At 46.0% G+C, this 12,247-nt stretch overlaps 1 protein-coding gene across 9 annotated transcripts in view; it reads left to right on the top strand.

Moving 5' to 3' along the window:
* DNAH10 (dynein axonemal heavy chain 10) overlaps positions 1–12,247 on the top strand; it is a 130,438-nt gene that overhangs the window by 36,039 nt on the left and 82,152 nt on the right. For all 9 annotated transcript variants that reach the window (XM_034638953.1, XM_034638952.1, XM_034638954.1 and 6 more), the window contains 7 exons: positions 59–266; positions 2,412–2,568; positions 5,487–5,963; positions 6,074–6,232; positions 7,562–7,678; positions 7,764–7,866; positions 8,358–8,536. In XM_034638953.1, the coding sequence (XP_034494844.1) occupies positions 59–266; positions 2,412–2,568; positions 5,487–5,963; positions 6,074–6,232; positions 7,562–7,678; positions 7,764–7,866; positions 8,358–8,536 (1,400 nt within the window). The remainder of the gene's footprint in view (positions 1–58; positions 267–2,411; positions 2,569–5,486; positions 5,964–6,073; positions 6,233–7,561; positions 7,679–7,763; positions 7,867–8,357; positions 8,537–12,247) is intronic.

Genomic DNA, 12,247 nt, shown 5'->3' with positions numbered 1-12,247 from the left:
GCGAGTAATGTCCTTTCCTGCATTCCTGAAGAACGGTAACAGGTGTCTCCCTCTACAGGTGTGAAGGAATTCTTTGAGCACATCGAACGAGAAAGGGCCAAAGATGTGGGTCACATGGTCAGGTGGTACCTTACCATTGGGCCTCTACTGACCAAAGTCGAGGGTCTGGTCATCCACACCAACACGGGCAAGGCTCCCAAGCTGGCCTCCTATTACGAATACTGGGAACGTAAAATTTATGAGGTCTTGACAAAGCTCATCCTGAAGTAAGTTAATCTTGCTGCCTGGTTTAAAGACAAGGTGCATAGATTAAACTAGTTTGCATATATGAATAAAGAGAGGGTCACAAAATGCAGAATAGAAATCATTTGGATGGTAAGTCTGCTTTCTGGTTGAAGGGTACTGACAGGATGGAAGGATGACTTTCCAATTTGGCTCACATTCTTGTTAGGCCCCTCAACATCCAGAAAAGGAAATGATCCCTCTCCCCGCTTCAACTATCAGAAAGACATACATGTGTCTGTGTTTGGCTGGTGACAGAGAATTTGTCACTCAGTATTACCCGAATCCTAGGCGATGCCCTCCCCTGTATTGAGAGAGGCTGAACTGAAGGATGTAGGACCCATTTACTCTCCCCGATGGTCTGCAGTAGATCCCTGGCTGGCATGGGCATCACATATGTGTTGAATGCCTGTTATGTGGGCCAGCCTCACAACCGACAAGGCTCCGCCCTCCCTCCCAGAGTTCTCAGTCCACAGCCCAGCACCTCCGCTAGACCAGCTGAAAGCTGACTGCCTGGGCTTCATCGCATTGACTTAGGATCATTTTAGGAAACCAGCCTAAGAACTTCATCACTGGGACTATCACCTCCGTATTGTCAAGGGTGGTGGTCATTTCATCAGGCAACCCCTTTTTTGTGAAGAACCCCAGAAGAAATTTCTCTAGTGTCCCTTCTGATCTTAGCCTCCTGAAAAAGTAGTTTTCTTTTTCTCTGTCATTTTTTCGTTGTTTTGTTTTTAAATAGTGTGGATACTATGAATTGTTGACTTCATAGCTTTCCCTTTTCTCCTTGGCTGCTGGGAAACTCAGAACCAAATTTGTAGCCTAAATGCAGGAAGTGTGTAGGTATTTGTTTTCATTGTCTCATTCTTGACTCTACGTATATACATTTAAATCTATCACATGGGAGCTTACTCTGCACCAGGCTCATGTTACACTCTTTACAATCTCATCCCCATTTTTCAGACACAGACTGTTGGGAGAATAAGTGATTTGCCCAAGGCCACACACACATCTAAGAAGAAGGGCTAGGATGTGAACCTGGGCCAGTTACCACTTCATTAAACATCTGTGATTAGTGTCTTCTTTCTCTATTTTACCCCACTTTGATTTTAGGGTCTCTTACTGCAGTTATTTTTGTGAGCTGCTAAAATCTATTTTGAAACAAGGCATTAGTAAATAACCACCTTTGATTGTCTTGCTTCCTGGACCCAGTTTGACAAATTTCACTAAGTTGATCCTTTACAAAAATCTGTTATTATACACATTTCATTTTTTTTATTTTTGCTTCCAACTTAGATCCTGCAGCAGCCCCTTACATAGGGCACCTCTTGTAGTGTTTCCCTTTCTAATATGCTGTGTGATCCGTCCGTCTGTCCGTCCGTCCATCCATCCATCCATCCATCCATTCATCTATCTGTCCATCCACTCATCCACTCATCCATCCATCCACTCATCCGTCCATCCATCCACCCACCCATCCGTCCGTCTGTCCACCCACTTGTCCATCCACTCATCTGTCCATCCATCCATCTACTCATTCGTTCATTCACAGGTTTCTTAGAGCCTGCCTATGCCAGGCACTGGACCAGATAGGGCCCCTGTCCTTCTGGAGCTCCTCTGTCCTCACAGGAGAGATACAAAAGTCAAGGAACCAGACCTAACCAAGATGATTACTGTGTTAGAAATAAGGCCGAATAGTGTTTCCGGGAGAAAACGGAGCAGCTGTTGTGGCTGGGTGGTCAAGAAAGGCCTCCAGGGGCCACGTTTGAGCTGAGTCCTGAAGACCAGGAGCAAGCTCCAAAAGCAAGGAACTCTCTGGGGGAAGACAAAGCCAGTGTGAGGACTGTTTTTCCTGAAACAGGTGGAACAGCTTCTGCAAGACATCACTGTTATTTAAGTGTCTTCCGACTAATAGGTATTCACTTTCCAAAAGTAGAAATGAGCTATTTAAAAACATAGACCCAAACGGGGGCACATGACAGCTCAGCGTGCACTGTCGTTACAACACGGTGTGTGTTACTCCTCATAGTGGGTTTCATGTGTGACTTTTGTGACGCTAGCTGTTTCTGTCGAGTGTTGGATGTACTTCACTCCAGTGAGCCCTGGTCTCTTTTATCAACCCCTCTTAGGAATTTGCGGTCTTTTAATTCTCTGATCCTTGGAAACGTCCCTTTGTTCCAAATGGACACCATTCTGACGGCTCCTGAGATCATCTTTCACCCCAATGCAAGTGAGATCAACAAAATGTGCGTCCACTGTGTCCGAAGTTGCGTGGAGATCACCAAGGTAAGGGCAGAGATGTCTGTGTGGGTTCACAGGGGGCTCGTCGCCACTGACGGCTGGCCCACAGCTTTGGGAAGCAAGTTGCCGAGGCCGTGGAGAACCCCGGCTCCGCGCGCTCCTTGTCCAGACTGCTGCAGTCCTTCCTGGCTCCTCCTCTGGACCACTAGAGCCCAGAGCGTCCCACGGCTTGATCCCAGCTCCGTGTCTCCTCTCTATGCAATCACCACCAGTCCCATGCTTGTAATGCCACCCCTCTGGAGACGACCACCCCCTCCAGCCTCAGCCCGGTCCTCTCTGCTGCACACCACGCTCTTCGCGTCTCCTGCCTCCTGGGTGTGTCCTCTCCCACCTCAGTCTTGGCCTGTCCAAGGTGGAGTTCTTGACTCCCATCTTGCACCCTGATCCTGCCCTAGGTTTTCCTCCTGCAGGAAACTGGCACCAACCCCGACCCAATCGCGTGAGCCAGAAACCTAGGAGCCAGGCTTGACTCGTCTGTTTCCTCCCATCCACCCATATCCCGCCGCTCGGAGGCCTGGTTGGCTCCCGTGCCTCATCCCACGCTTGGACGACTACAGTAGCTCCACAGTCCGTTCTCCACCACGGCTGGGGCCGGGCGGGGGCAGAGTTATCTTTTTAAAATACGAGTCATTTCACGTCACATCTCTTTCTACAAAAACCCCCAGTGACTTCACGTCGCATTAGAACGTAAGCCGAACTCCTTACTGTGGTCATAATCCAGCACCTGCCTTTTTTTTTTTTTTTTTTTTTTAGATTTATTTATTTAGAGAGCACATGCGTGTGAGCAGGGGAAGGGCAGAGAGAGAGAGAGAATCCTAAGCAGACTCCCCGCTGAGCTCGATCTCATGACCCCGAGATCATGATCTGAGTAGAAACCAAGAGTCGGATGCTCAATCAACTGAGCCACCAGGCGCCCCTCCTGCCTGCCTTTCTGGTCCCTGTTGCTCCCTGTCATGCTCCAACTCAGTGTGGCCTAATTACACCCTCTCTCGGAGCTTCAGGGTTCCCGTTTCATGACTGAAAACAAAATAAGCAAAAGTGTTTAACTAGGAGCTTAGCGACTCTTTGTTAAGTGGAGATGGTGATACGCTTGCTTCCAGAGCTGTCCGTGGGATTACAGTTTGTAACGCGTACAGAGCGCTTAGCATGGTGATGGCAGTTCGTGGATCCGAGCGAACATGGCCTGAGTGCCAGTGCCAGCAGTCCGGTTGGTACTTCACGTTGTTCCCGTTCTACAGACGGCGAGGAGCTATGCGTAACACACCCATGCTTTGCTGTTATGAACCACACTTGATGAAAGGAACAGGCAATCTTTTTTTCTTAAAGATTTTATTTATTTATTTGAAAGCGAGAGCCCAAGCAGGTGGAGTGAGAGAGGCAGAGGCAGACTCCCCGCCGAGCAGGGAGCCCCATGTGGGGCTCGATCCTGGGAACCTGGGATCGTGACCTGAGCTGAAGGCAGACGTTTAACCGACTGAGCCGCCCAGGCGCCGCTCCAGGAGGAAGGAATCTTGACTGTGGCAGCAGAGGGTGTCAAATTCACAGATTTGTTCTGGGACCCTGGGGAGTCCGTTTTCCTGACTTAAGTGTTTCCATCTATAAAATGGAAACTGATGTTCAGGAAGTGGATGGCTATTACTTTAAAAATTGTCTTTTTTTTTTTTTTTCATAATAAGCCACTTTAAGTCTTAGTGGCTTACAGGGGGCGCCTGGGTGGCACAGCGGTTAAGCGTCTGCCTTCGGCTCAGGGCGTGATCCCGGCGTTATGGGATCGAGCCCCACATCAGGCTCCTCCGCTATGAGCCTGCTTCTTCCTCCCACTCCCCTGCTGTGTTCCCTCTCTCACTGGCTGTCTCTATCTCTGTCGAATGAATAAATAAATAAAATCTTTAAAAAAGAAAAAAGTCTTAGTGGCTTACAATAATAACTGTATTTTGCTCGTGGTTCTGTGGACTGGGCTCTGAGAGGTTCTTCAGGTCCTGGCTGTGCTCAGTCACATGTCTGATGATCGGCAGGCTGTTGGCTGGGGCACCATGGTTCTGCGAGTGGCTTGCCATCATCTAAGCTAGTTCAAGCACCTTCATCTGCTGGTTGTACGGTTTCAAGAGCATGAGAGGGGAAGCTGCTGGGCCACAGCTGCCACAACACCACGTCTGCCCCTCTCCATTGGTCAAGTCAAGTCACAGGCTAGTGCGGGGTGGGAAAATAGACCCCCCATGATAGACAGTTTTGCCAATAGACTCATCCCTTGATGGGAGGAACAAAGGATTGTAGTTATTTTTGCAATCTAGCACAATTATTAATAAAATGATTTCAGGAGTAGAATTCAGTGATTCATCACTTACATACAACACCCATCTGGATGTTGTCTTTGTCTATTCATGTCTTTCCCCCATTTCTTAACTGGGTTATTTTTTGGGTGTTGAATTTGATAAGTTCTTTATAGATTTTGGATACTAGCCCTTTATTAGATAATATCTTCTTCCATTCCATAGGGAAACCAGTATTGCTCTGTATGTTAGCTAACTAAAATAAAAAATTAAAAAAAAAGTCAAACTCATAAAGGCAGAGAGCAGAATAGGGGTTGCCAGGGGCTGGGGGATGGGAGAAATGGGGAGTAACTAATTGGTAGTTTAGTGGTAATGGGAAACTTCTAGAATGAGGTCATCGTGAGTGTTGTGCAGCATTGTGAACGTACTTAGTGTAACTGAATTGTGAATATTTTAAATGGCCCAAGTGGCAAATTTTATGTCATGTATTTTTTACCACGGTAAAAATGTAAAGGGGAAAACATAATAAAGTGATTTCCATCATTAGCAAGACTTATTCCTGAACGTGAATATATAGATGGGAAGCAAAATAAATACCGAAGTGCTGTCTTTTCCCGATTCTTCTTTTGCCAGCATTTTGTTCGATGGATGAATGGCAGCTGCATCGAATGCCCTCCGCAGAAGGGGGAGGAGGAAGAACTCGTTATAATCAGCTTTTACAATGATATTTCCCTGAACCCTCAGATAACCGAACAAGCGGTTATGATCCCCCAAAATGTCCACAGGATTCTGATTAGTCTCATGAAGTACCTGCAAAAATGGAAAAGGTATCGGCCCCTGTGGAAACTGGACAAAGCCATCGTGTTGGAGAAGTTCGCCGCCAAGAGACCTCCCTGCGTGGCGTATGAGGAGAAGGTGCAGTTCTATTCCAAGATGGCCCAGGACGTCCTGCGCCGCCCTTTAACCAGGGACGAGCACTGCATCAGGCTCCAGCTGGGGCCTCTGGCAAACACGGTGCAGGAAAATGCCAAGTCCTGGGTGACCTCACTTGGAAAGCTGCTCAATGAGTCAGCGAAGGAGGAGCTCTACAACCTGCACGAGGAGATGGAGGTAGCAGATCGCTGGGTTTAATCAAACCGCCTCTCGTGAAAGTTGGTCTTCGTTTGGGATTGGTTTTTCCCCCTAGGTTTATTTAGCCTCCTTCGACCTTTCTTTTCTAGAGCCTGGCCAAGAGCCTGAAGAAGAGCCCCAGTACCCTCGAGGACCTCAAGTTTGTCCTTGCAACCATTGCAGAAATCAGAAGTAAATCTCTGGTCATGGAACTGAGATACAGGGACGTCCAGGAGCGATACCGCACCATGGCCATGTATGAAGTCTTTGTGAGTGCGCCATTTCCTTAAACGTTTCACAGCTGGGGTGACTTCTCAGACCCTTTCCAGAAATTCTTCTAAAATATGACTTTAAGTAATGACATTTAAATGTAAAGCAACCCCACAGTTATTTAGCTTAATGAAAACAAAGATTATTTCTCGATCTTGCATGGCTCAAATAGTATTTTTCATAGATCTGTAAATCTGTAAATGCACACCATATCGATTCTCCCTCCTTTTCTTTTTTTTCTTTTCTTTTCTTTTCTTTTCTTTTCTTTTCTTTTCTTTTCTTTTCTTTTCTTTTTTTTTTCTTTTCTTGGTGTTAACTTCCTTTCATAAATAAAAGGCTTTGCAAAAATGGTAAGAAAAGAAGGAGAGTCAGAGAGAGAGGGAGAGGGATAAGATGATTTAAAAAATGGGTAGAGGATAATAATTATCTTTATTTGGGGTCATTCACGGTGGTTTCAATGATCTTTGGAAGTCTGAGGAGGAGTTTGAGAGGGGGCGTGCATCTCTGTAACACTGTGTGCAAAATTTGCATGCTGTGCATCACATATACTCAAAAAGAATCAGCTGGAAAAACAGACTAGGAAGAAGCAGCAAATAACTGTCATAAGTCTACATTTGCACAAAACTTGTATGTCAGCATTTATGTTGCTTGACTGCTGTGAACACCTTCACTGAGCAGTAGCCTGAACAGCGAGAGAGCCTCTCCTCAGAAAAATGCACAGTATGCGAAATTCATATTTTTATGATTAAAATAAAGGTTCTCAACATTGTCTTTCCTTTATTGAGTAGAATTATTTAAGGTTCTGTGTCTTAGAACCCCATTATGGTCTGCTTATATCGTCTGTGTGTCTCTTGGTTTCCTTCAAGTCCTTTTGCTCTTTGCCTACCTGTTATTTCTGATTGAGTTCTGGACATTGGACATAACAAATTTCTAGAGAGAATTGGAGTCTCCAGACGTTATAGTTCATCAGAGGAGATCTGTTTTTGCTTCTGACAGCGCAGCGGGATGCATCAGCAAGCTAAGATAACCTTGTTTTAATTAGAGATTACATTGATTCGAAGATGGGTTTTAGTTTATGAGGGGCTTATCTCTCTTGGTTATCTCTTTCTGTATTATCTACTTATTTTTAAACATGATTTTATCCTGATGTTGTTTGCATTATAAACATATAATTTTTTTCTAATTCAAGCAGTTTTCTTATGGGTTCAAATGACCTAGCCTGCTATTATCAGAACCAGAAATTCAGTTCAATTTGACCAGAATTTCAGTTCCAAATTGCAGACCATTTATTGTTTGTTCTGTTTAAAAAAAAATTTTTTTTTTATTAGCCTTCTGATGCAGAGAAGGAACTGGTTGACAACATTGAAGACATGTGGTCAAATCTGTTTAACGAATCAGTGAATGTGGAGCACGCTCTTGGGGGCATCAAGAGAACTTTCACAGAGGTACGTTCTAAATTTTTTACTTTCTGAGTAAAGCTATTGACATATATCCATTGGGATTAAATTAATGCAATCCTGCCCTTCTCAGATTACTCGTGGTGAAATATCAAACTATAGACAGCGGATAGAAGATTTTGCAAAGCGTTTTTATCATGAAGGCCCTGGTTCTGTTGGTGACGACCTTGATAAAGGTAAGAATATTCCCTTTGGACTTACAAGGTACTTGAATATGTTTTGCTTAAGAATTTTATGGGACGATGGCATGGAGCAGTGGTTTTTAACCTTGCCTGTACACTGGGCTCACCTGAGGATCCCCAAAGCCCATGATGCCTGGCTCCCAGATCTGAATAGTCTGATTCCGTTGTTTTGGAGGGTGGTCCGGAAGCCAAGATGTTTAAAGCTCCCCTGGGGATTCCAGTGCGTAGCCCAGGCTGAGCCCACTTAGAGGGATAAATGTAAAGGAGACAGAATTTTCTAACTGGAGGATTTTGCATACGTACCTGGCCCTCTGGTTTCTGTTAGAATGGCGGAGAGAGAAAGTTGTAATTCCAAACGTGTCTTCCCAGATGGCTTCTGTGGATGGAATGATAGTTTATGTGCATTTGCCTGTGATTTCTTACTCCATTTTGTGTACCTTTTATTTTTACGCACTCGTTGACCTATGTTTTTACTTATTCACCAGGACTAGAACTTTTAGCCACTTTTGAAAAAGAGCTCACGAGACATGAAAAGAACCGTCAGGAGTTGGCTAATGCTGAGAAACTTTTTGATCTTCCAATTACAATGTACCCAGATCTGCTCAAAGTGCAGAAGGAAATGAACGGGCTGAGGACCATTTACGAGCTCTATGAAGGATTAAAGGTAAGCGTCTAGGCTCAGACTCTGCTCTCACTTTGGCTCTTGGGAAGAAGGGATGGGGAGCACCTGCCAAAGAATCTAGGATTTCCATTTGGGGAGAAAGTTGTGGAACTCGATGGTGGTGATGATTGCACAACGTGGTGAATATACTCGATATTGCTGAATCGTACATGTGAAAGTGATTAAAATGGGAAATATTATGTGTATTTTACCACAATAACGAAAAAGAACACTCTCTTTGGTGGTTGGGGCTTGGTTAAGGAGTGGGGTGAGCCATTTAGTAGGGGCGCCTGGCTGGCTCAGTTGCTTAAGCGTCTGCCTTTGGCTCAGGTTGTGATCCCAGGTCCCAGAATCAAGCCCCGTATTGGGCTCCCTACTCAGCCCTCTCCTTCTGGCTCTCTCTTGTGTGCGTGTGCTCGCTCTCTCTGTCTCTCTCAAATCAATAAAACTCTTAAAAAGTAGCAACTATCCTGACATTTGGATACCGTCTTGCATATATGTTCTCCATGCAAATCCATGACATTCATTTATTCATTCCTCCATCTATTCACTCTGCTCTGTACAGCCTAGCACTGTGCTGGTTGGAAAGTAGCGTCTGGAAAGTGTGGCATCTGCCCATTCTGTTTCTGCCCCCTTGAGCCCCCCAGAGAGTTTGGTTCTCCCAAGAAACAGAACCAATAGGCACCAAATCGATCGCGTGCTCTCTCTCCTCTCTCCTCTCTATTATAAACTCTGTGCCCAATGTGGGGCTCGAAGTCACAACTACAAGATCAAGAGTTGCGTACTCTACCAACTGAGCCAGCCAGGCACCCCACCGAATAGATTTGTTGTGAGGAATCGGCTCATACAGTTATGGGGATCGGAAGCCCCAAGATGTGGGGTTGGCAAGCTGGAGACCCAGGAGAGCTGATGGGGTAGCCCCGGCTCAGGTCTGAGCTCGAAGGCAGGAGAAGACTGATGTCCCAGCCTGAGGACCGTCAGACAGACTTCTCTTACTCAGGCTCCTTCCGTTCAGTCCTTCAGTGGATTGGATGAGGCCCACCCTCAGTGGGGAGGGAAATCTGTACCCAGGATACTGATTCCCATGTTAATTTCACCCAGAAACACCCTGGGAAACACTGTCTGGAATGACGTTTAACTAAATATCTGGGCACCTGTGGCTCGGCCAAGTTCACACATAAAATTAACCGTCACACTGACCCAAGAACGCAACACCATACTGCTCTGATGTGTAGTAGGGATACAGCAGACAGCGCCGTGGGGCCCAGGGGAAGAAGGCGGCGGCTCAGGGAGGTGGCGTTTGGGCAAGGCTCTGAACCAGGAGCAGGTTTTTTCTTGGTGCGGTCATTGGATTTAGGGCCCGTCCTACTCCAGCATGACCTCCTCTTAATGAATTCCATCTGCAAAGGCCTGATCTCCAGATAAAGTCACATTCTGAGATTCCAGGGGGATGTGAGTTCTTGTGGGGGGACAGTCTTCAGCCCGGTATAGCCGGGAGTGGGGTACATGGAGGAGAACAGGAGCTGAGCTTGGAGCACTCCATTATCAAATGCCACAAGAAGATACCCCAAAAGGAAAGGAGAATGAGGAGGGGCCACGGTAGTAGAGGAAAACAGATGAGTAGAATGTCTTGGAAGCCAAGTGAAAACAGCCTTTCCAGGGGGTGGGGCTGTCCAACGGCCCCACGTGCTGCGTCAGATCAGGTGAGGGGGGGTGTGGAATGAGTGCCGAATTTCACATCATGGAGGCCACCGTGATCTTGGAAACATTTCGATGGATTGGTAGCCGTGGAAGCCTGATTAGAGTGAGTCCAAGGTGTTTGCCCCAAAGAAATGAAAGCATAGGTCCCTACAAAGACTTTTGCATCGATGTTCAGAGCCGTTTTATTTGTAACAGCCCAAGCCTGGAAACAACCCCGATATCCACCAGGGGAATGGGTATGTAAACCGTGCCACGTGCATCCCACGGAATGTGAGAAAGTGGCAAGGATTACACTGTGCTGTACTGGGGCAACAGCGTGGACGGGCCGCACAATTGTCTCGCTGAGGTGCCGAAGAGCACATCCTGTACGAGTCCGTCTGCACAGGATTCTAGAACACGCCAATGAGTTTATCACGGCGGAAAGCAAGGCAGTGCGTCTGGGGGTGGGAGGGGGTTACAGAGGCAGGCGGAGACGTTTGAGAGCTATGAACGAGTTTGCGATCTCGGCTGTGGTGATGGTCCCATGGGGGTGCACACATGCCCGAACTCAGCAAATTGTGCATCTAAATATGTCCCGTTGTGTGCGCCAGTTAATCCCCAATCAAGATGAAAAAAGACAGAATGGGAAGAGAGGAATCAGAAACCCCAAATCGAGACAGCTTTCCCAATGTGTTTTGTTGCAAAGGGAAGCAGAGAAATGAGCGGTTCGGTGGAAGGGTTGTGGGGTCAGTATAATTTTTTTTAAGATGGGAGAAATAACAGCGGGAATCGTGTAGTGATGGGAATGATCCAGTAAGGAGGAAACACGGTGAGAGACTTGCTTGAGTGAAGTCTGGTGTCCTTGAGTCAGAGGGAAAGGATGGGGTCAGCATGTGGCCTCAGGGGCGGTAGGGTCATATGAGGAAGGCAGAGCATATGTGCAGATGTGCTTCTAGTGGGAGACGTTGAACAGTCTATTCTGATTGCTTCAGGGAGGAGTGTAGCAAGATTGTCAGCAGAGAGGACAGTGGGCGGGGGGTGGGGTGGCTCACTGAGGATAATGAGGCAGGGGTGCGGTGGTGGTGTGGGAAAGAATGGAGCAGCAGCTGGGCCCCGAGGGAAAGCAGTATGAGGGCCCTGGATTTAGACCGATGCCAGTAAACGAGGTCGAGTGTCCTCAGCCATCATGGTTGGCTACCCAGGTGTAGGCGTTGAGCACTGAACAAATTGTCAAGGAGTGGATTTAACCACAGTTGGGGTTTTTCAAACGTATCCGTGAGAGAGGGAAGGGGCACAGAGGGTGGAGGGAAGAAACGCACTTTAATGATGGACAGGCAGTACATTAAGGTGTAGGAACTCCAAGAAGTACTTTTAGTTTCTTTCTGATTCATCTCATTAAATTTTTGCAAAGAAAAGTTAATGAATCATGAACGTCATCTCAAAATAATCCAAAAAGCTGTTTGAGCTTTAAATATCTTTTTAGAAGTCAAAGAAAAAAAAATTGTAAATATGTCTGAATGTCATTTACATCAAAGTCAAAAAAGTTACTCTATATATATATCATCAATTAACACAATTTTCTGTTAAATACGTTTCATGACTCGAAGCAACCCCATCGAGCCTCGATGTCACAGGTTGCAAATGCAGATTATCCAAGATGGTACATTTTATGCAAGATAGTACTTTTTATGTTAAATCTCGGGAAATTCAACACAAAATGCTGATTATCTGTATGATAATTAGGATTACCAAAATCATAAATGTTTTGTAATTTTAGCTGCGTTTATTGGGAAAGAGAAGCACATTACGGCCCCACCTGAAAAATACGTGCTTTAAGAACAAAGTGGCTCCGTGATGTGAGAGATGCCCGTTACTGATTCTGTACTTCTCACTTTTCTCCTACGGAAAGGAGGACATATTTTTGGATTCCACACATCCTCAAGAGACAGCATTATTTTGGCGGGGCCTCAAAGAGCTGGAGTTCTTTTTTTTTTTTTTTTTTAAGATTTTATTTATTTAATTCGACAGAGATAG

Source organism: Ailuropoda melanoleuca, chromosome 12 (assembly GCF_002007445.2).
Source record: "Ailuropoda melanoleuca isolate Jingjing chromosome 12, ASM200744v2, whole genome shotgun sequence".
Taxonomy (NCBI): Eukaryota; Metazoa; Chordata; class Mammalia; order Carnivora; family Ursidae; genus Ailuropoda; species Ailuropoda melanoleuca.
Note: the sequence above shows the minus strand (reverse complement) of the source record. Positions and strands in the feature narration are given on the sequence as shown.